This window comes from Triticum urartu, chromosome 3A (genome assembly GCF_056163025.1).
Source record: "Triticum urartu cultivar PI428250 chromosome 3A, HENAU_Tu73, whole genome shotgun sequence".
In the NCBI taxonomy this organism is placed as follows: Eukaryota; Viridiplantae; Streptophyta; class Magnoliopsida; order Poales; family Poaceae; genus Triticum; species Triticum urartu.
This window is the reverse complement of record NC_141875.1, coordinates 106955141-106975478: the sequence shown is the minus strand read 5'-3', so window position 1 is coordinate 106975478 and position 20338 is coordinate 106955141. Positions and strand designations below refer to the sequence as shown.

At 47.0% G+C, this 20338-nt stretch overlaps 1 protein-coding gene across 1 annotated transcript; it reads right to left on the bottom strand.

Moving 5' to 3' along the window:
• Positions 1–8412: 8412 nt before the first annotated feature.
• Positions 8413–9213, bottom strand: LOC147978802 (uncharacterized). Its single transcript, XM_087514898.1, has one exon. It carries the CDS (start codon positions 9211–9213, stop codon positions 8413–8415), a length of 801 nt encoding a protein of 266 aa, XP_087371024.1.
• Between the last annotated feature and the right edge of the window lie 11125 nt (positions 9214–20338).

Below are 20338 nucleotides of genomic sequence, written 5' to 3'. Positions count from 1 at the left end.
GACTAGACTCTAAGACCAGCAACTTGACACGACGATGCAACCGCAAATTCAACAAAGCAAAAACCCTAAAAAGATTATGCAAAGGCTCAGATTGGTTCGGATATGATGAACTAACCCTAAATTTTTTTTGTGGCTTTTTCATGGACTGTAGGTATGAAGAACAGACTCGATCTAATCTACGAAAAACTGTAAAATCTCACCGAGCAACCTGGAAATCTGATACCACTTGATAGAGGCAAAGGTGTCCCGATGTTTCGATGAGATGGTGGCTATCGTTTTCTGTGGGAGTCGACCTTGACGATCCGACTACGAACGTGCGAGACGTCGCGCCTTAGCAATCGCTAAACCAACTTCCGAGGGGTTATTGACCACGCCGGAGCACGATCAACCTGACCACGAGGGCCTGTTTCCTGCGAGCAAACGAAGAACAAGCAAGAAGCTGAGATTGCAATCTGGATATTGCGAATATAAGATGAAAGCTTTATTGATCAAGGTGGGGTTCTGTGACGTCTTGGTCTGGTCGTTGGACACAAACGAAGTACGCGAAGTTGCAGCTATGGCGAACTTTTAATCTAAACAAAACCCAAGTCTAAACGACGCCCTAAGGGCTGTATATATGGAGGAAGAGAGGGTAATTTCGTGGCCCTTGAGGGTGGGGTCCGAAACCAACCCTAACTCTTGTTTCCCCACACATACGGACTCTAAAAATAGCCTATACTTAAGTATTTCGAAATTACATGGGCCTGGCCCATTAATAAGGTGACGCAGCACCTAGAATAGCCTATGGACGAATATTATGAAGTGGCATCTTGTATATTTCGTCCATGGCTTCATGCACTCCTTATGGCGGCTTCAAAGTCCTGAAATCATCACTTGTAACTCCGTTCTTGATCCCCTTGTGCATGCCATCAACTCCATTCGTGTTCTTGCTCCAATGTTCATCCTTCTCCAAGCTAGGACCTTCATTTGTAAGAAAAACAAATGTATCCAATTTAGGCAGCATCATAATCTCATGAACATTAGAATCATTACCAAGAAACGAAAGTACCTGGTAATTTAATTGGCGTGCGCGAGCTCTAGTAATTGGTCCAGTATATGTAACAGTAGGGGCTGTGGGTGTAACAATGGTATTGATGTCCTCATCACTCAGTCTGAGGCCTTCTGCACAGCCCACTACCCACTCACCGTCAGGCCCTACCTAAACTCTCTTGTCAGCCCGCACCCTCCTCGTGCGCGTCTGAAATTATCCCGGACCCGACCCGGGCAGTCGTCACCGTCGGATCTGGATCATCCCCAAACGTCTACAAAACGTCACCATTTTCTTATTTGGACTTCCTAGCTATTTTATTCGCGATCGTTCGATTGCGATCAGAGGGACGATATACCCCTAAGTCAACCCACCTACTATATATATAGTCTATCCCTAGTCCATTTTGGACAACCCTAATTTTTAGGGATCCTCCTAGCCGCCGCCGCACTCATTTCCCACCTCGGGATCCTCTCATTCCCCCTGCACCAACCATCAGCCACACCTAGATCCAATCCATCCATCCCATAGATCCATCTCGAGTGAACGACCGCCGACGCTCAAATCCCGCAGGAGCCCGAGCTCCACCACCTCGCCCACCATCCCCGTCTCCTGGATCCCAGCGCGCCCGAGCTCTCTGCTGCTCCTTGCGCCAACCACCACCGGAGCGCAGCCACCCTTCCGCCACCGTCGAGCGCCGGCCGTGCCCGACCTCGACCTCCAGGCCAGCCCCGCGCCCTGCCTCTCTCCTTTCCTTCCTCAGTTTCTTCCTCTCTAACCTCTCTCCCTCTCTGCCATGGATGACCTCAGGAGATCCCTCCGATGCCTTGGCTCCTGGACCTCAAGCCTTCGCCGGAATCTGACTGGGAATGGATGGACTAGTCCATCCCCGACCTCCGGCCGTCCCCTGCCTCGCAGGAGGGGCTCCACGCCATGACTTCCTGAACCTGAAGCTCCATAGTCGCCGGGACCAAGTCTTTCTGCCCCATGGAGCGACCCCGCAGGACCTCCTCCTCGCCGCCCGTCGTCTTCGTTCACGCCAGCACCGAGCCCCGCTCCCCTCCGTCCTCCACCTTCCCTCCATCGCGCCGCCCGTGGCCGAGTCCTTTGCCGCTGCGTGCTCTGCTTTCCTGCATCGAGCAGCAGGAGCGAGCGCCGCCGCGCGTTGACCCACGCCTGGGCTGCGACCAGCGCGTCCATGGCCCAGCGGGCCTCCTCAGCCAGACGGCCTGCCCGGTCTCCTCCCCACTAGTTGAGTTGAAGCCCATGGTGAGACAGCCCAGCGCCCAACAGATTCAGCCCATGTCGTTTTTTTCCTGAGCAAATTTGTCTAATATCTAGTGTAAAACAGTTTTGCAGTTAAGTCCCTGTTCTTCATGCATTTAATAACTTCACAACCGTGCATCGGTTTAAAATGATTTATATATGAAACTTGCTCAGAATTTTGTCTAGTTTAATAATATGTCATTTTCATCCATGTTTAAAATGTTGTTTGTGTAAATTTGCTCCTATGCCATGTTAAAATGCTTTAATTCATAACTAAATAACCGTAACTCCGAATTTAATAAACTTTATATGTAATTGGGGTGGAATTTTGCCTAGTTTAACATGGTGGCATCATCTTGCATGTTTAACAACTCTAAAATAATGTTTAGGGCAGAACAGTACCGAACCTAATATATGCACATGAGGAGTTTCCGGATTTGTTGTTCGTTGCTTCCGGCCTCATTTAACCTTGACTAGTTAGGTAGTTTTACTTTGCTTCACCCTCTTGCCATGTTTGACAACATTTAATATTGTTGGGTACATAAACGAGATCGAACAAAATAACTTGAATGTGGTGTTTCGTCAATATGCAACCCGTTGCATATTGAGCTCCACTTAATTTGTAGGATTGTTTGTGCACTTTGCCATGCCATGCCTCTTTAAACCGGACATGCATCATAATTGTTTGTGCATCATGCCATGTCTATGTGGTGGTTGTTTACTATGTTGTTTGCTTCTTTTCGATGTTGCTTCTTCGGGCTGGTTCCGATAACGTCGTGATTGTGAGGAACCGTTCGTCTACGTCCGTTTGTCATCTTCATGGACTCGTTCTTCTTCCTTGCGGGATTTCAGGCAAGATGACCATACCCTCGAAATCACTTCTATCTTTGCTTGCTTAGATGCTCGCTCTTTTGCTATGCCTATGCTGCGATACCTACCACTTGCTTATCATGCCTCCCATATTGTTGAACCAAGCCTCTAACCCACCTTGTCCTAGCAAACCGTTGTTTGGCTATGTTACCGCTTTGCTCAGCCCCTCTTATAGCGTTGTTAGTTGCAGGTGAAGATTAAAGTTTGTTCCTTGTTGGAACATGGAGATGTTGTTCATTGTTGGAACATGTTTACTTGTTGGGATATCACAACATATCTTATTTAATTAATGCATCTATATACTTGGTAAAGGGTGGAAGGCTCGGCCTTATGCCTGGTGTTTTGTTCCACTCTTGCCGCCCTAGTTTCCGTCATATCGGTGTTATGTTCCCGGATTTTGTGTTCCTTACGCGGTTGGGTAATAATGGGAACCCCTTGATAGTTCGCCTTAAGTAAAGCTCTTCCAGCAATGCCCAATATTGGTTTTACCATTTGCCACCTAGCCTTTTCTTTTCCCTTGGGAGTCGTGCTCCTGAGGGTCATCATTATTTTACCCCCCCCCGGGCCAGTGCTCCTCTGAGTGTTGGTCCAACTGAGCGATGTCTGGGGCTACCAGGGGCAACTCTGGGCTGGCCTACCCGACGTCTGGCTCATCTGAGTGTGCCCTGAGAAAGAGATATGTGCAGCTCCTATCGGGATTTGTCGGCACATTCGGGCGGTGTTGCTGGTTTAGTTTTATCCTGTCGAAATGTCTTGTTGTACCGGGATACCGAGTCTGATCGGAATGTCTCGGGAGGAGGTCTATTCCTTCGTTGACTGTGAGAGCTTGTGATGGGCTAAGTTGGGACACCCCTGCAGGGATTTGAACTTTCGAAAGCCGTGCCCGCGGTTATGGGCAGATGGGAATTTGTTAATGTCCGGTTGTAGATAACTTGAACCTTAACTTAATTAAAATGAGTCAACTGCGTGTGTAACCGTGATGGTCTCTTTCCGGCGGTGTCCGGGAAGTGAACACGGTGTTGGAGTTATGCTTGATGTAGGTTGTTTAGGATCACTTCTTGATCATACTTTCTCGAACGTGCTTTGCCTTCTCTTCTCGCTCTCATTTGCGTATGTTAGCCACCATATATGCTAGTCGCTTGCTGCAGCTCCACCTCATACCTTTACCTTACCCATAAGCTTAAATAGTTTTAATCGCGAGGGTGCGAGATTGCCGAGTCCCTGTGGCTCACAGATACTTCCAAAACCAGCTTACAGGTGCCGATGAGTCCGTGCAGATGACGCAACCAAGCTCAGGAGGAGCTCGTTGAAGATCTTTTCCTTTGTGTTGTTTCATTCTAGTTGGTCAGTAGTGGAGCCCAGTTGGGGTTGATCGGGGACCTTTGTCGCATTTGGGGTTCTTCTTTTATTTTGATTCCGTAGTCGGACCTTGATTGTATTTGGTTGATGTAATGCTTTATTCATGTAATTGTGTGAAGTGGCGATTGTAAGCCAACTATGTATCTTTCCCTTATGTATTACATGGGTTGTGTGAAGATTACCTCACTTGCGACATTGCTTTCAATGCGGTTATGCCTCTAAGTCGTGCTTCGACACGTGGGAGATATAGCCGCATCGAGGGCGTTACAGTTAGGTACCAGGTCGATCTACTATTAGCTCTCGTTACAAGCCCGAATTCAAATTACAGTCGAATATTTCTCTCTGTTCTTGAGGAGGAAGAAAGGTAGGTAGGTGGGGAAAGAGGAGGAAGCCGCCATTCGTTCTGATCCAACCTGGATGCTTATCCTCTCGTCGCATGTGGTTAAGTAGCGAGCCGCCAGGCGAGCGGGCTCAATGGGCCCATTCTGGCCCGACGAATCTCCTGTTGGGCTGCGCTATCCTCTTGGGCCGGCTGTTGACGCGCCTTGGTGTGAAGCCTTCGACCTCATTGGCTGTACGTGCGCTGACATCCCCTCCTCCTTGAGAGCTGGCTTGCTCCCAAGCCAGTAGAGCTGGAAAGCGCTCGCGTATGGACTTGGCGTCTTCCCAGGTGGCGTCAAGGATGGACGGATCAGACTAGCGCACGAGTACTTGCTCGCGCCGGCCTTGGGGGGTATTGCGCCAGCGGGTGTCGATGATCTCCACCGGCGACAGCGGTTCCTCCGGTGGGACGGGCAGCTTGTCTTCCACCGTCGTGTTGTTGGAGAGCGCTCGCCGCAGCTGAGAGACGTGGAAGACAGGGTGGACCTTGGCGCCGGCCGGAAGCTCCAGTTCGTACGCGACGGGGTTGATGACGCGGATGATCTTGAAAGTTCCGAAGTAGCGGAAGGAGAGCTTGTGGTTGGTGCGACGCACCACCGTCGTTTAAACGTAGGGTTGGAGCTTGACGAAGATGACATCCCCGACGACGAAGGAGCGGTCAGTGCGTTTCTTGTCAGCCTGTGCCTTCATGATGTTGCGCGCTCGATGGAGGTGCTCAGACAGCACCTGCTGCATATGCTTGCGCTCCTCGAGCCAGTCCTTGAGGGAGGGAATGGAACAAGTGGAGGCAGCTTCGATGCCCCAATGTCGTGGTTCATGGCCATACAGTGCGACAAAAGGTGAGGTGCCCAATGAAGAATGAAAGGAAGAATTGTACCAGAATTCTGCGAGGGCGAGATACTGGTGCCATTTGCTTGGGCAGGCATGCGTGAAACACCGCAAGTATATCTCCAGGCACTGGTTGACGCGTTCCGACTGCCCGTCAGTCTGCGGATGGTACGGCGTGCTCATGTTGAGTTCGGACCCGATGATCTTGAACATTTCTTGCCAGAACTTGCTTGTGAAAACCGGGTCTCTGTCCAATACGATTGCTTCTGGAAGTCCATGGAGTTTGTAAATGTTCTCTAGGTAGGCGTGCGCGACCTTGGCCGCCGTGAATGGGTGGCTCAGAGAGAGGAAATGGCTGTAGCGGGTGAACTTGTCGACAACGACGATGATGCAGTTGTACTTGCCTGAAGGAGGGAGGCCGTCGATGAAATCCATGGTGACCACCTTCCAGGCGCGGTCTGGCACCGGCAGTGGCTCGAGCAGTCCCGGGTAGCGACGTGCTCTGGTTTTGCTTGCTGGCAAACTGAACAGGACTGGACGTACTGACGAGTGTGCTCTTTCATCTTGGGCCAGGCGAAAAGGCGACGCAGGCGGCGATAAGTGACTGGCACGCCGAAGTGGCCGCCCATGGTGCTGTCATGGAAAGCACGGAGCATCCGTTGCTGCAGGGCGCCCAGAGCCGCCCAGCCAGAGCCTATCATGGAAGTAGAGCAGGCCATCATGCATGGAAAAACACCCTTTTGGGTCTGGTCGTTTGGATAAATCTTCCAAAATCTTCTGAACTTGTGAATTTGCGCTATAGCTCACCACGATGTCGTCCAGCCAAGCTGGGGTGCAGACAGACACAGCTGCGACGGACTCATCAGGGGTGCGGCGTGAGAGCGCATCCGCGGCGGTGTTTGAAGATCCGGAGCGGTAGCAGATCTTGTAGCGCATCCCGAGCAGCTTGGTGAAGGCCTTCTGCTGCCACGGGGTGGACAGGTGCTGATCATCGAGGTGCACGAGGCTTCTCTGATCTGTGCGGATGATGAATTCGTCGTTGTGCAGGTAAGGGTGCCATTGCTCCACGGCCATGAGGATGGCCATGCATTCTTTTTCGTAAGTGGAGAGGTCGCGGTTCTTGGGGCCGAGCGGCTTGCTCATGTAGGCGATCGAGTGACCGTCTTGTTGGAGGACAGCACCGACGCCATAGGTGCATGCGTCAGTGTCGATCACGAACTTCTTACTGAAATCTGGAAGTTGCAGCACGGGTGCCGTTGTGAGCTTCAGTTTCAGAGTGTCGAACGCCTGTTGCGTGTCACTTGTCTAGACAAACTGGTGGTTCTTCTTGAGCAGGTTGAACAAAGGTCTTGCAATGATTCCAAAGTGCTGCACAAACTTCCGATAATATCCAGCAAGGCCGAGGAAACTGCACACATCTTTGGTGCATTGAGGAACAGGCCACCGCTGGATCGTCTGGACCTTGCTGGGATCTGTAGAGACACCTCGTTCGTTGATCACATGCCCCAAGTAAGCGATCTGGCGCTATGCGAAGGAACACTTGGATTTCTTGACTTGCCAGTGGTCGTCTCTGAGCAGCTGGAGCACGCGCGCGATGTGTGGATGTGCTCAGACAAGGTTTTACTGAAGATGAGGATGTCGTCGAAGAACGAAATGACACATTTGCGCATGACTGGGCGCAGGGTGGTGTGCATGCCTCCGTTGAATGTGGCCGGGCCTCCCGCTACTCCGAAGGGCATGACACGGTATTCCCAGTGCCCGGAGTGTGTTTGGAAGGCTGTTTTGTACTCTTCACCTTCTGCCATCCTTATCTGATGAAATCCGGCATGCAGGTCGAGCTTCGAGAACCATTTTGCACCGGCTAGTTCGTCAAGGAGCTCGTCAATGATTGGTACTGGAAACTTGGCGACCACGGTCATGGAGTTGAGACAGCGGTAGTCAACGCACAAGCGCCATGTACCATCTTTTTTCTTGACTAACAGGGCTGGGGATGAAAAGGGGCTGGAACTTTTCTGAATGATCCCTGTGCCGAGCATTTCCTGAACCTGACGTTCGATCTCTGTCTTCAATTCAGGTTTGTATCTGTATGGTCTGGAATTGACAGGCTGCGCGCCGGCCATCAAAGGAATGCGATGATCGCAATCGCGGCGAGGCGGCAAAGTCTGCGGGTCCTCAAAAACATCTGCGAACTGTTCCAGTAGGCGCAAGATCTCGACAGGAATCGGCGCATCTGTAGTACTGGTGCCGTCAAGAGAGCTGAGATGCACTATGTGTGCCACTGATCCTTGCTTGCAAGCCTTGAGGAGCTCTGGTGCGAAGATCATAGAACATTGGGTTTGATCTGAAGCCGTGGCAGATAGCGTTAGTTGGCCGGTTGGAGTTGTAACAGTTAAGACTTGCTCGATCCAGTCAATGTTCATGGGGCTGTGCTGTCTTAACCAATCCATCCCGAGAATTGCATCGTACGAGCCGGGTTTGAGGATCTTGAAATCTGTCCTGAAATCATGCCCCTGGGTTGTCCACTGACATGCTGGAATGTAGGTGGTGCAGGGAATGGTGTTGCCATTGGCGACACGAACGCGGCATGGGCGCGGCAGTGGCTTGGCTCCGGTGAGTTTCGCTGCCAGGGAACTGTCTACGAAGGACGTAGAGCTACCGGAGTCGACAAGCAGCAGGATCTCCTACCCTTGGAGCCAGGCATTCAGCTGCAGTACCCCTGGGTCTGACGAGCCATCTTCAGCCTGACGGAACAGAGTGCAGAGGTTCTCCTTGTCAGAAATCGGTGAAGCTGGTGGCGATTCTGACTGCACGTCGTCTTGGGGAAACATGGCGAGCAGCTCCTCCACGATGTGCATTTGCATCGTGGGTGGGCATGTGTGATCCTTGCCCCACTGTTCTCCGCACTTGAAGCAGAGCCCCTTCGTGCGACGGAAGGCGCGGAGGGCGGCGACCTTGCTGGCTTCAGGGGTTGCGCGTGCTGCGTCAGTACCGTGACGATCTTCAGAGACCGATGTTGGTGTAGCAGGTCGACTGAAGAAGGGCAGCGGCGTCAAACAGCTCATGTAGTTGTGGGCGCGCGAGGAGTTGGCGAGGCGCCCGAACGAGTGCTCGCCGTCGGCCACTTCCTCCTGAAGTAGGGCCAGCGAGCATGCTGTGTCCAAGTCCGGCGGTCGTTGAACGAGCACCACCGCTCGGATATCCAGCCGTAGTCCCTCCACAAAACGAGTCAAGAAAAAATACGGGTGAGTGGACTCTGAGTAAGATATAAGATGATTCATCAAGGTTTCAAAACGCTCGATGAAATCTGCTATTGTGGTAGTTTGTTTGACAGCGTAAAACTGTCGAATGAGCATTTGATGTTTGTCGCGAACGAATCGGGTGCAGAGAAGGGAAGTAAAGGATTCCCAGTCCAGCTCGGCCAATTTCTTCTGCACTGATTGCAGCCAGATGCCCGCAGGACCAGAGAAACTCAAGATGGCCATGGGAACACGGTAGGCGTCGTGGACAGTGAACATCTGAAAGTACTATTCGCAAAGTGTTTTCCACAGCTGTGGGTTATCACCGGTGAACACCGGGAAGTTCATGGATGGTGGTTGACCCAAATTGGTCAGGATGGATGAGGACAGGGGAGGAACAGGGGCCGGGACAATCGGAAGGGAAGGCGTACCCGTGACCGGAGGTGCCGCCAGTGACTCATGGGTCACTGACGATCCCCCTCCGGTGAAGTCGACGTCGCCGCGGCCATCGGGCTCGTGGAGATCTCCACGCACTTGGGGCAGAGGAGGTAGGTGATGTGGGATCGCCGCTCCACTCGGCGGTGGTGGTGTAGGCGCGGTCGCGCGCAGCGCCGCGACCGTGGACTCCAGCTTCGCGAAGCGGGCCTCGAGATCTGGCTTCCAGTGAAGGAGATCGTCGATCTGCGTGGATTGCGCCTGCAGCTGCTTGAGGACGTGGGCGGAGTCGGCCTTGGCGTCCTGATGGAGCTTGTCGAGGTACTCCTTGAGCGCGGGATCCATGGCGGCGACGAACGCTTGCCGCGCTTGGGTTCGCCGACGGGTGTCCAGGTTTAGACGCGGCGGATGGAGTGGTGTTGGTATCTGATACCAGGATGTTAGGTACCAGGTCGATCTACTATTAGCCCTCATTACAAGCCCGAATTCAAATTACAATCGAATCTTTCTCTCTGTTCTTGAGGAGGAAGAAAGGTAGATAGGTGGGGAAAGAGGAGGAAGCCGCCGTTCGTTCTGATCTAGCCTGGATGCTGATCCTCTCATCGCTTGTGGTTAAGTAGCGAGCCGCCAGGCGAGCGGGCTCAACGGGGCCATTCTGGCCCGACGAATCTCCTGTTGGGCTGCGCTATCCTCTTGGGACGGCTGTTGACGCGCCTTGGTGTGAAGCCTTCGACCTCCTTGGCTGTACGTGCACTGACAGCACGGGCTCGCAGTCGCCGTGAGTCGCGCCGCTGCCGGCCTTCGCCTCTGCAACCACGGCTGGGCCGCTATGCTCCACTTTGCCAGCGCCCTCCTACTCCTAGCCAGTTCTGGCCTTCTCCGACTCGCCTTGAGCGTGGACCAGCCGCTCGCTGACTTGTCTACTCTGAGCCGTCGTGCTTCCGCTCAAAATCGCTAAGCCTCCTCTGCCGAATCACCAATCTGGCTGCCGCGTTAAAGCCGCTGCCTTGCTTCCTCGCCGGTGCGTCAAATTTGCATCGGCCTCGCACCTGTTGAGAGCCGCCGCCACGGTCCATGAACCCGCTATGGAGCGCCGCTGCTTCACCGGGTCACCGATGCCTCCTTTGTCGGCCACATCTACGTCGCCTTTGCGGGGCAACTTCTGACCCGCCACCTCGCATCGCCACAAGCCGCTGCCATGATCTCCACCTTTGCCGTGGCTTCCTTGCAGCCGCCCCCCTACTGCGAGGCACCCTTGCCAGCGCGGCCTTGCCTCCGTGCGCCCCTTCAAAGTCGCCTCCGCCAGCTCAGTCGCCGGCCTCTACTGCGAGCCGCCATCGCGCTGGCTTCTCCTCTATCACTGAGGCTCGCCTCAAGCCGGCTCTGCCGCTCCCCCGTACCACCGTTTCCTGCGGGCTGAAGAAAGAATAAAGGGCTGGTTGGAAGAAAGGTCAAGTGGCTGGGTGATGAAAAAAATACAGTAGTTTATACCAATCTAATGTCGCGTGGGATGGCTGGGCCCGGCTGCTCGTTTTATCTGCTGCTGCTCGCTGTCCAGGGTCAAACCTCGAAGAGAGGAGCACAGCAGTGCTTCCCACATGCACGGCAGGGTGCTGCATGCCCTTTGCCCTCTCCGTTCAACCCATGAGCCACCAGAACAGGCAAAATTGATAAATTTGACCTCAAAGCAAAAGTATTTCACAAACTAAACTGCTTTTGAAAGTATTTCACACTACTGACCCTTTTGTGTAGCGCCCGACAACAAGGCACTGCACTCTACTGTGCAACTCCTTACAGCTAGGCGCTGCACAGTGTAGTGCAACTCCTTAGAGCTAGGCGCTGCACAATGTGGCGCCTAAGTGTTAGGCGTTGCATAGTAGAGTGCAGCTCCTTGCTGTCAGGCGCTGCACATTAAAGGTCAGACGGGTGAAATACTTTCAAGAACAGTTTAGTTTGTGAAATAGTTTCGATCTAAGGTCAAATTTGTGCCTTCTGCCGCCAGAACAAAAATTGCGCAAAGATCAAAGCAAGGCACTCATTGCTATCCTCATAAAGGCCATGGTACGGGAGTACCAGTACTCAGGCAACATCTGTCCAACTACATCCAGCATTATACGGTGCCAGTGTCTACGTTCACCCGATAACAAATATCAGGTGCTATTTTTCCTTTATTGGTTTCATTGCATACATTTATTTCATCCGAAAACAATTACTTTGTCCTGCAATATTTTTATGCAGGATAATTATTCATGACCGTGATATAGTTATACGGCGCATATGGAGCGCGCATCAGCATAATTTTGCACTGGCATTCCTCCGGGCCATGTTGCTCGACGGATACACGTGCGAGTCGCCGCCCCCGCTGTTCGGTTTACATCCGTCCGCGACTGCGGCCGACTCGTGCGTCTGCACCGGTGATACGTCTCCGTCGTATCTACTTTTCCAAACACTTTTGCCCTTGTTTTGAACTCTAACTTGCATGATTTGAATGGAACTAATCTGGACTGACGCTGTTTTCAGCAGAATTGCTATGGTGTTATTTATGTGCAGAAACAAAAGTTCTCGGAATGACTTGAAACTTCACGGAACATCTACTCGGAAATAATAAAAAATCCTTGCAAAAGATGAAGACCAGGGGGGCCACCACCTATCCACGAGGGTGGGGGCACGCCAGGCGTGCCCCCCTACCTTGTGGGCCCCTGGAGCTCCTCCGACCTCAACTCCAACTTATATATTTGGTTTTGGAGATAAAAATATAAGAGAGAAGAAATCATCGCGTTTTACGATACAGAGCCACCGCCAAGCCCTAAAACCTCTCGGGAGGGCTGATCTGGAGCCCGTTCGGGGCTCCAGAGAGAGGAATTTGTCGTCATCGTCATCATCAACCATCCTCCATCACCAATTTCATGATTCTCACCTCCGTGCGTGAGTAATTCCATCGTAGGCTTGCTGGACAATGATGGTTGGATGAGATTTATCATGTAATCGAATTAGTTTTGTTAGGGTTTGATCCCTAGTATCCAATATGTTCTGAGATTGGTGTTGCTATGACTTTGTTATGCTTAATGCTTGTCACTAGGGCCCGAGTGTCATGATTTCAGATCTGAACCTATTATGTTTTCATCAATATATGAGAGTTCTTGATCCTATCTTGCAAGTCTATAGTCACCTATTATGTGTTATGATCCGTTAACCCCAAAGTGACAATAATCAGGATACTTACCGGTGATGAACATAGTTTGAGGAGTTCATGTAGTCACTATGTGCTAATGCTTTGTTCCGGTACTCTATTAAAAGGAGGCCTTAATATCCCTTAGTTTCCATTAGGACCCCGCTGCCACGGGAGGGTAGGACAAAAGATGTCATGCAAGTTCTTTTCCATAAGCACGTATGACTATATTCTTAATACATGCCTACATTACATTGATGAATTGGAGCTAGTTCTATGTCACCCTATGTTATGATTTTTACATGATGAACCGCATCCGGCATAATTCTCCATCACCGATCCATTGCCTACGAGCTTTTCATATATTGTTCTACGCTTATTTACTTTTCCGTTGCTATTGCTATCATCACTATAAAATACCAAAAACATTACTTTTGCTATCGTTACCTTTTACTACCATTACCACTACTATCATACTCCCTCCATTCCAAAATATAGTGCGCCCATGCTTCCCGAGGTCGAACTTTGACCATAAATTTAACGAGCGAGACCGACTGTGGCGGGAGAAAAAGTTACATAACTAAAAACTTCTTTCGAATACGAATTCACTGATATAATTTTTGCTCCCGCCGCAATCGGTCTTGATAGTTAAATTTACGGTCAAAGTTGAAGCACGAGGATAGAGGAAGCACTACATTGTGGAATGGAGGGAGTATTACTTTGCCACTGAACACTTTGATGCAGATATTAAGTTTCCAGGTGTGGTTGAATTGACAACTCAGCTGCTAATACTTCATAATATTCTTTGGCTCCCCTTGTGTCGAATCAATAAATTTGGGTTGAATACTCTACCCTCGAAAACTGTTGCGATCCCCTATACTTGTGGGTTATCAAGACTATTTTCTGGCGTTGCCGGGGAGCATAGCTCTATTCTTTGAGTCACTTGGGATTTATATCTGCTTATCATTATGAAGAACTTGAGAAATCCAAAAACCAAGATTTATCCCTCAACTACGAGGGGAGGTAAGGAACTTCCATCTAGCTCCGCACTTGATTCACCTTCTGTTTTGATTAAGCTTGCGACACCTAAACCTGCTTCTGCTATTCGTTCTGATATGTCACATGTTATTGATGATGCCACTTCTGCTATGCATGATACTTATGATGAAACTACTTCTATGCTTGATACTACTGTGCCACTTGGTGAATTTCTTGATGAACAACTTGCTAGGGTTAGAGAGAATGAAAATATTGAATCTGATAATATTGATGAAAGTAATGATGAAGACTTGCCCGTTATTCCTAAGGGTTATGTTTTTGATAAAGAAGCTTCTTTAGCTATTTTAGCTTGCGAAGATAGTTATGAACCTAAGAGGTTATTAGCTAAATGGAACAAGCAATCTCTAAATGCTAGGATGAAACCTGACCCTGCTTTTGCTACTTCACCTATCTTTGTTACTGATAAGGATTATGAATTCTCTGTTGATCCTGATATAATTACTTTGGTTGAATCTGAACCTTTTCATGGCTATGAATCTGAAACTATTGTGGCACATCTTACTAAATTAAATGATATAGCCACCCTATTCACTAATGATGAGAGAACTCGCTACTTTTATATCCTTAAAATATTTTCGTTCTCATTAAAGGGTGATGCTAAGATATGGTTTAATTCTCTTGATCCTGGTTGTGTGCGTAGTCCCCAGGATATGATTTATTACTTCTCTGCTAAATATTTCCCATCTCATAAGAAACAAGCTGCTTTAAGGGATATATATAATTTTGTGCAAATTGAAGAAGAGAGTCTCCCACAAGCTTGGGGGAGGCTTCTCCAATTACTTAATGCTTTGCCTGATCATCCTCTTAAGAAAAATTAAATACTTGATATCTTTTATAATGGACTAACCGATGCCTCCAGAGATTACCTGGATAGTTGTGCTGGTTCTGTTTTCAGGCAAAGAACGCCAGATGAAGCTGAAATTCTATTGAATAATATGTTGACAAATGAAAATAATTGGACACTTCATGAGCCTATTCCTAAACCTACTCCGAAGAAGAGATGTGTTCTATTTCTCAGTCCTGAAGATATGCAAGAAGCAAAGAAATCTATGAAAGAAAAAGGTATTAAAGCTGAAGATGTTAAGAATTTACCTCCTATTGAAGAAATACACGGTCTTAATTTACCGCCTGTTGAAGAAACATATGATCTTAATCCATTACCTATTGAAGAAACACATGGTCTTGATAACCCGACATAGGTAGTAACGGTAAATTCTTTCTATAGATATGATAAAGCTGAAATCCCGTTTACTAAATTTGCTAGCCCATGCTTAGATGAGTTTGATAAATTTATGGTTAAGCAAGAAGATTTCAATGCTTATTTTGGTAGACAATTGAAATACAATTCAAATATGCTTGAACACTTGGGTAATTATATGGCTAATGTCAAAGGTGAACTTAAACTTATTAGTAAACACGCTTCTATGGTTACCACTCAAGTAGAACAAGTACTTAAAGCTCAAAATGATTTGCTCAATGAATTGAATAGTAAGAATAATGATAATACTATTAGAGTTATGACTAGAGGTGGTAGAATGACTCAGGAACCTTTGTAACCTGAAGGCCACCCTAAGAGAATTGAGCAAGATTCTCAGAGAAATAATGTGGATTCACCTAGTCCTTCTAATAGGAAGAAAAAGAAAAATGATAGGACTTTGCATGCTTCCAGTGAACCTATTACTGAAACACCTGAGAATCCAAATGATATTTGTATCTCTGATGCTGAAACACAATCTGGTAATGAACCTGAAACTAGTGATAATGTTAATGATAATGTTCATGATGATGCTCAACCTAGTAATGATAATGATATAGAAATTGAACCTACTGTTGATCTTGATAACCCACAATCAAAGAATCAATGTTATGATAAAGAAAGACTTTGTTGCTAGGAAACACGGTAAGGAAAGAGAGCCTTGGGTTCAGAAACCCATGCCTTTTCCTCCCAAACCATCCAAGAAAAAGGATGATGAAGATTTTGAGCGCTTTGCTGAAATGATTAGACCTATCTTTTTGCGTATGCGATTAACTGATATGCTCAAAATGAATCCTTATGCTAAGTATATGAAAGATATTGTTACAAATAAAAGAAAGATACTGGAAGCTGAAATTTCCACCATGCTTGCTAATTATACTTTTAAGGGTGGAATACCAAAGAAACTTGGAGATCCAGGAGTACCTACTATACCATGCTCCATTAAAAGAAACTATGTTAAAACTGCTTTATGTGATCTTGGAGCCGGTGTTAGTGTTATGACTCTCTCTTTATATCGTAGACTTGATTTGAATAAGTTGACACCTACTGAAATATCTTTGCAAATGGTTGATAAATCAACTGCTATACCTGTTGGTATTTGTGAGGATGTGCCTGTTGTAGTTGCAAACGTTACTATTTTAACGGACTTTGTTATTCTTGATATTCCCAAGGACGATAGTATGTCTATTATTCTTGGAAGACCCTTTTTGAATACTGCAGGGGCTGTTATTGATTGCACTAAAGGCAATGTCACTTTTCATGTTGATGGTAATGAGCATATGGTACACTTTCCGAGGAAACAACCTCAAGTTCATAGTATCAACTCTATTGGAAAAATTCCATCGATTATATTTGGAGGATTTGAATTTCCTCTTCCTACTGTCAAGAAGAAATATGATATTCTTATTATTGGGGATGTGCATATCCCCGTTGAGGTAACATAGTGTTATTCAAAATTTCTCCCGTTCCATGTTATTCGGAATGAGTTCGTTAACAAGACTTGATCAACCTTGTTAGTGGATTCCTTTTGATGAGCACGATATGGATGAAACTAGAAGGCACAACCTTCTGTACCCTCCTTTTACTTTCTGTTATTTATATTAAATAAAATAAAAATAAGTAGTTTCTGTCTTTTATCTGAATTATCCGCGCAATATAAAAATACACCGAAAATAAAATTTATCCAAATGCCCTGAAATTTAAATATGATTTTTTCTAGAATATTTGAGAATATTTGGCACTGAGAACACAGCAGGAGGAGCTGGCACCTGGCCACGAGGGTCAGGGGCGCGCCCTACCCCCTGGGCACGCCCCTTGCCTCGTGGGCCCACGGTGGCCCCCCTCCACTTATTCCTGCACCCACAAACACGAATATCCAGTTCATACCCGAGTCCAAGCTCATTTTGCTGCCATTTTCGATCTCCTTGCTCAAAGCACCTCTCACAAAACTGCTTGGGGAGATTGTTCCTTGGTATGTGACTCCTCCATTGGTCCAATTAGTTTTTGTTCTAGTGCTTTATTCATTGCAAATTTGTGCTGCCTAGGTGACCATGTTCTTGAGCTTGCATGTCAAATTTATATGGTCAAAAGTAGTTTTGATGCATGATATAGGCTCTAGGCAGTTGTAGGAGTTGTTGCTATCAATTTTGTTGAGCTTGGTTTACTTTTATTTTGAAGTTACTAAAAATTTCAGAAATTTTTCAGAGGAATAAATATGTTTAGGAAAATGTACCAAGGGGGCTCTTCAAGGAAACAAGAGCCCAGGCTTGCAATGCGTGATGCTGATGATGAGCCACCAAGAAATGCTCCAGTGCGTCCTTGTGAATGGCCTTCGGAAAACTTTATGGATCGAGCGGGAATTAAGGAAGAATTTAATGCTTATTTGCGTAACGCTGATCTTGTGAGCTTCAAGGAAGAAAAATGCCAGAGGAGGCAGATGAGTACGAGAGGAGGGCGGAGACCGCTCGTCGCCACGCTGCAGCTCAGGAGGCGATAGCCGCTGCATCTCAGTACGACCCCAACTATTATTATGGATATCCGCCAGGCCAGGCGTGGCCATAGACCAACTTAGGCCAAAAGCCTAAGCTTGGGGGAGTACACATTTCTCACCGACATTATATTCATGTTCACACACTCATTGCTAGATGTTGGTGCTCATACTTTTTCATTGTATCATCCATGCTAGTTTATTTTCCATTTTATGCTCTCTTCTTGTGTGTTTGATAAACCTTAAGAAAAACCAAAAAATTAGTTGTAGCTTTTAATTAGTTTACTTTCCATTCTTGTAGTAGTAATTAAAAAGAAAACCCAAAAAGATTTCCTGTTTTTCTTTTGCTTGTTGGGAGCTTTCTCGTGTAAATAGTTTTATTTCTTTTCTTTTCTTTGGGGGTCGATAGGAGAAGACCATAATTAAATTGTTGAAGTGGCTCTTATATGCATTATTGTTGATCTGACAAAAGAGCCCATATTGCCTTGTCTTCTCCTGTTTATTGAATGCTTGCAGATTCCAGCTTAGTCCAATGCACGTGCACTATTATTATTATTCACACTATTCAGTCGTGCAAGTGAAAGGCAATTATGACGATATATGATGGACTGACTGAGATGAGAAAAGCTGGAATGAACTCGACCTCTCTTGTTTTTGTAAATATGATTAGTCCATCGTTCCTGATTCAGCCTATTATGAATAAACATGTTTGCAATGACAACTAGAGATCATAGTTTCTTGTGCCATGCTTGATTAGCTAGGAGCTTATAATGGTTTACCTTGCATGCCAACATGCTATTAAAATGGTTGTGATGTGGTATGATAGGGTGGTATCCCCCTCTGAATGATTTAAGTGACTTGACTTGGCGCATGTTCACACATGTAGTTGAAACAAAATCAACATAGCCTTCACAATATTTATGTTCATGGTGGATTATATCCTACTCATGCTTGCATTCGGTGTTGATTAATTTTAATGCATGTTCATGACTGTTGTCGCTCTCTAGCTGGTCGCTTCCCAGTATTTTGCTAGCCTTCACCTGTACTAAGCGAGAATATTGCTTGTGCATCCAACTCCATAAACCCCAAAGTTATTCCATATGAGTCCACCATACCTACCTATATACGGTATTTCCCTACCGTTCCAAGTAAATTTGTATGTGCCAAACTCTAAACCTTCAAATAATTATCCTGTTTTGTATGCTCAAATAGCTCATGTATCAACTAGGGTTGTCCGTATCTTCCATGTTAGGAGGGTTATTCTCAAGAGGAGTGGACTCCGCTCCTCACTCACGAGAAAGTGGCTGGTCACCAGGATGTCCAGTCCCATGCTTTATGCAAATCAAATCAATATAATTGCAAACAAAACTCCCCCTGGGACTCTTGTTAGTTGGAGGCACTCGTTGTTTCGAGAAAGCCATGGATTGATGCTTGTTGGTGGAGGGGGAGTATAAACTTTACCATTCTATTTGGGAACCGCCTATAATGTGTGTAGCATGGAAGATATCGCCATCTCTTGGTTGTTATGTTGACAATGAAAGTATACCGCTCAAAAATATTATTCATCTCTATTTCAAAACCAAGTTCTGGCACCTCTACAAATCCCTGCTTCCCTCTGCAAAGGGCCTATCTATTTACTTTCATGTTGAGTCATCATCTTCTTATTAAAAAGCACCAGTTGGAGAGCACCACTATCATTTGCATTCATTATTGTTAGTTTACATTGAGTATGACTTGACTGGATTTCTTTTACCATGAATTACAATGTCTAGTCAGTCCTTGATCTTTAAAGGTGCTCTGCATTTATGTTTTGCGGTCTCAGAAAGGGCTAGCGAGATACCATCTTGTTATATCATATTATGATTGTTTTGAGAAAGTGTTGTCATCCGGGATTTATTATTATTGCTTGCTAGTTGATTATGCCATTGATATGAGTAAACATGAGACCTATGCGTTATTGTGAATATGGTTAGTTCATAATCTTTGTTGAAAACTTGAATGCTGGCTTTACATATTTACAACAACAAGAGCAAACAGAGTTTGTAAAAGTTTTCTTTATCACTTTGAGTTTATCAACTGAATTGCTTGAGGACAAGCAAAGGTTTAAGCTTGGGGGAGTTGATACGTCTCCATTGTATCTACTTTTCCAAACAATTTTGCCCTTGTTTTGGACTCTAAATTGCATGATCTGAATGGAACTAACCCGGACTGACGCTGTTTTCAGCAGAATTGCTATGGTGTTATTTATGTGCAGAAACAAAAGTTCTCAGAATGACCTGAAACTTCACGGAACATCTATTCAGAAATAATAAAAAATCCTTGCAAAAGATGAAGACCAGGGGGCCCACCACCTGTCCACGAGGGTGGGGGGCGCGCCCCCTACCTCGTGGGCCCCCTGGAGCTCCTCCGACCTCAACTCCAACTCTATATATTTGGTTTCAGAGAGAAAAAATCAGAGAGAAGAAATCATCACGTTTTACGATACAGAGCCGCCGCCAAGCCCTAAAACCTCTCGGGAGGGCTGATCTGGAGTCCGTTCGGGGCTCCGGAGAAGGGAATCCGTCGCCATCGTCATCATCAACCATCCTCCATCACCAATTTCATGATGCTCACCACCGTGCGTGAGTAATTCCATCATAGGCTTGTTGGACGGTGATGGGTTGGATGAGATCTATCATGTAATCGAGTTAGTTTTGTTAGGGTTTGATCCCTAGTATCCACTATGTTCTGAGATTGATGTTGCTATGACTTTGCTATGCTTAATGCTTGTCACTAGGGCCCGAGTGCCATGATTTCAGATCTAAACCTATTATGTTTTCATCAATATATAAGAGTTCTTGATCCTATCTTGCAAGTCTATAGTCACCTATTATGTGTTATGATCCGTTAACCCCGAAGTGACAATAATCGGGATACTTACCGGTGATGACCATAGTTTGAGGAGTTCATGTATTCACTATGTGCT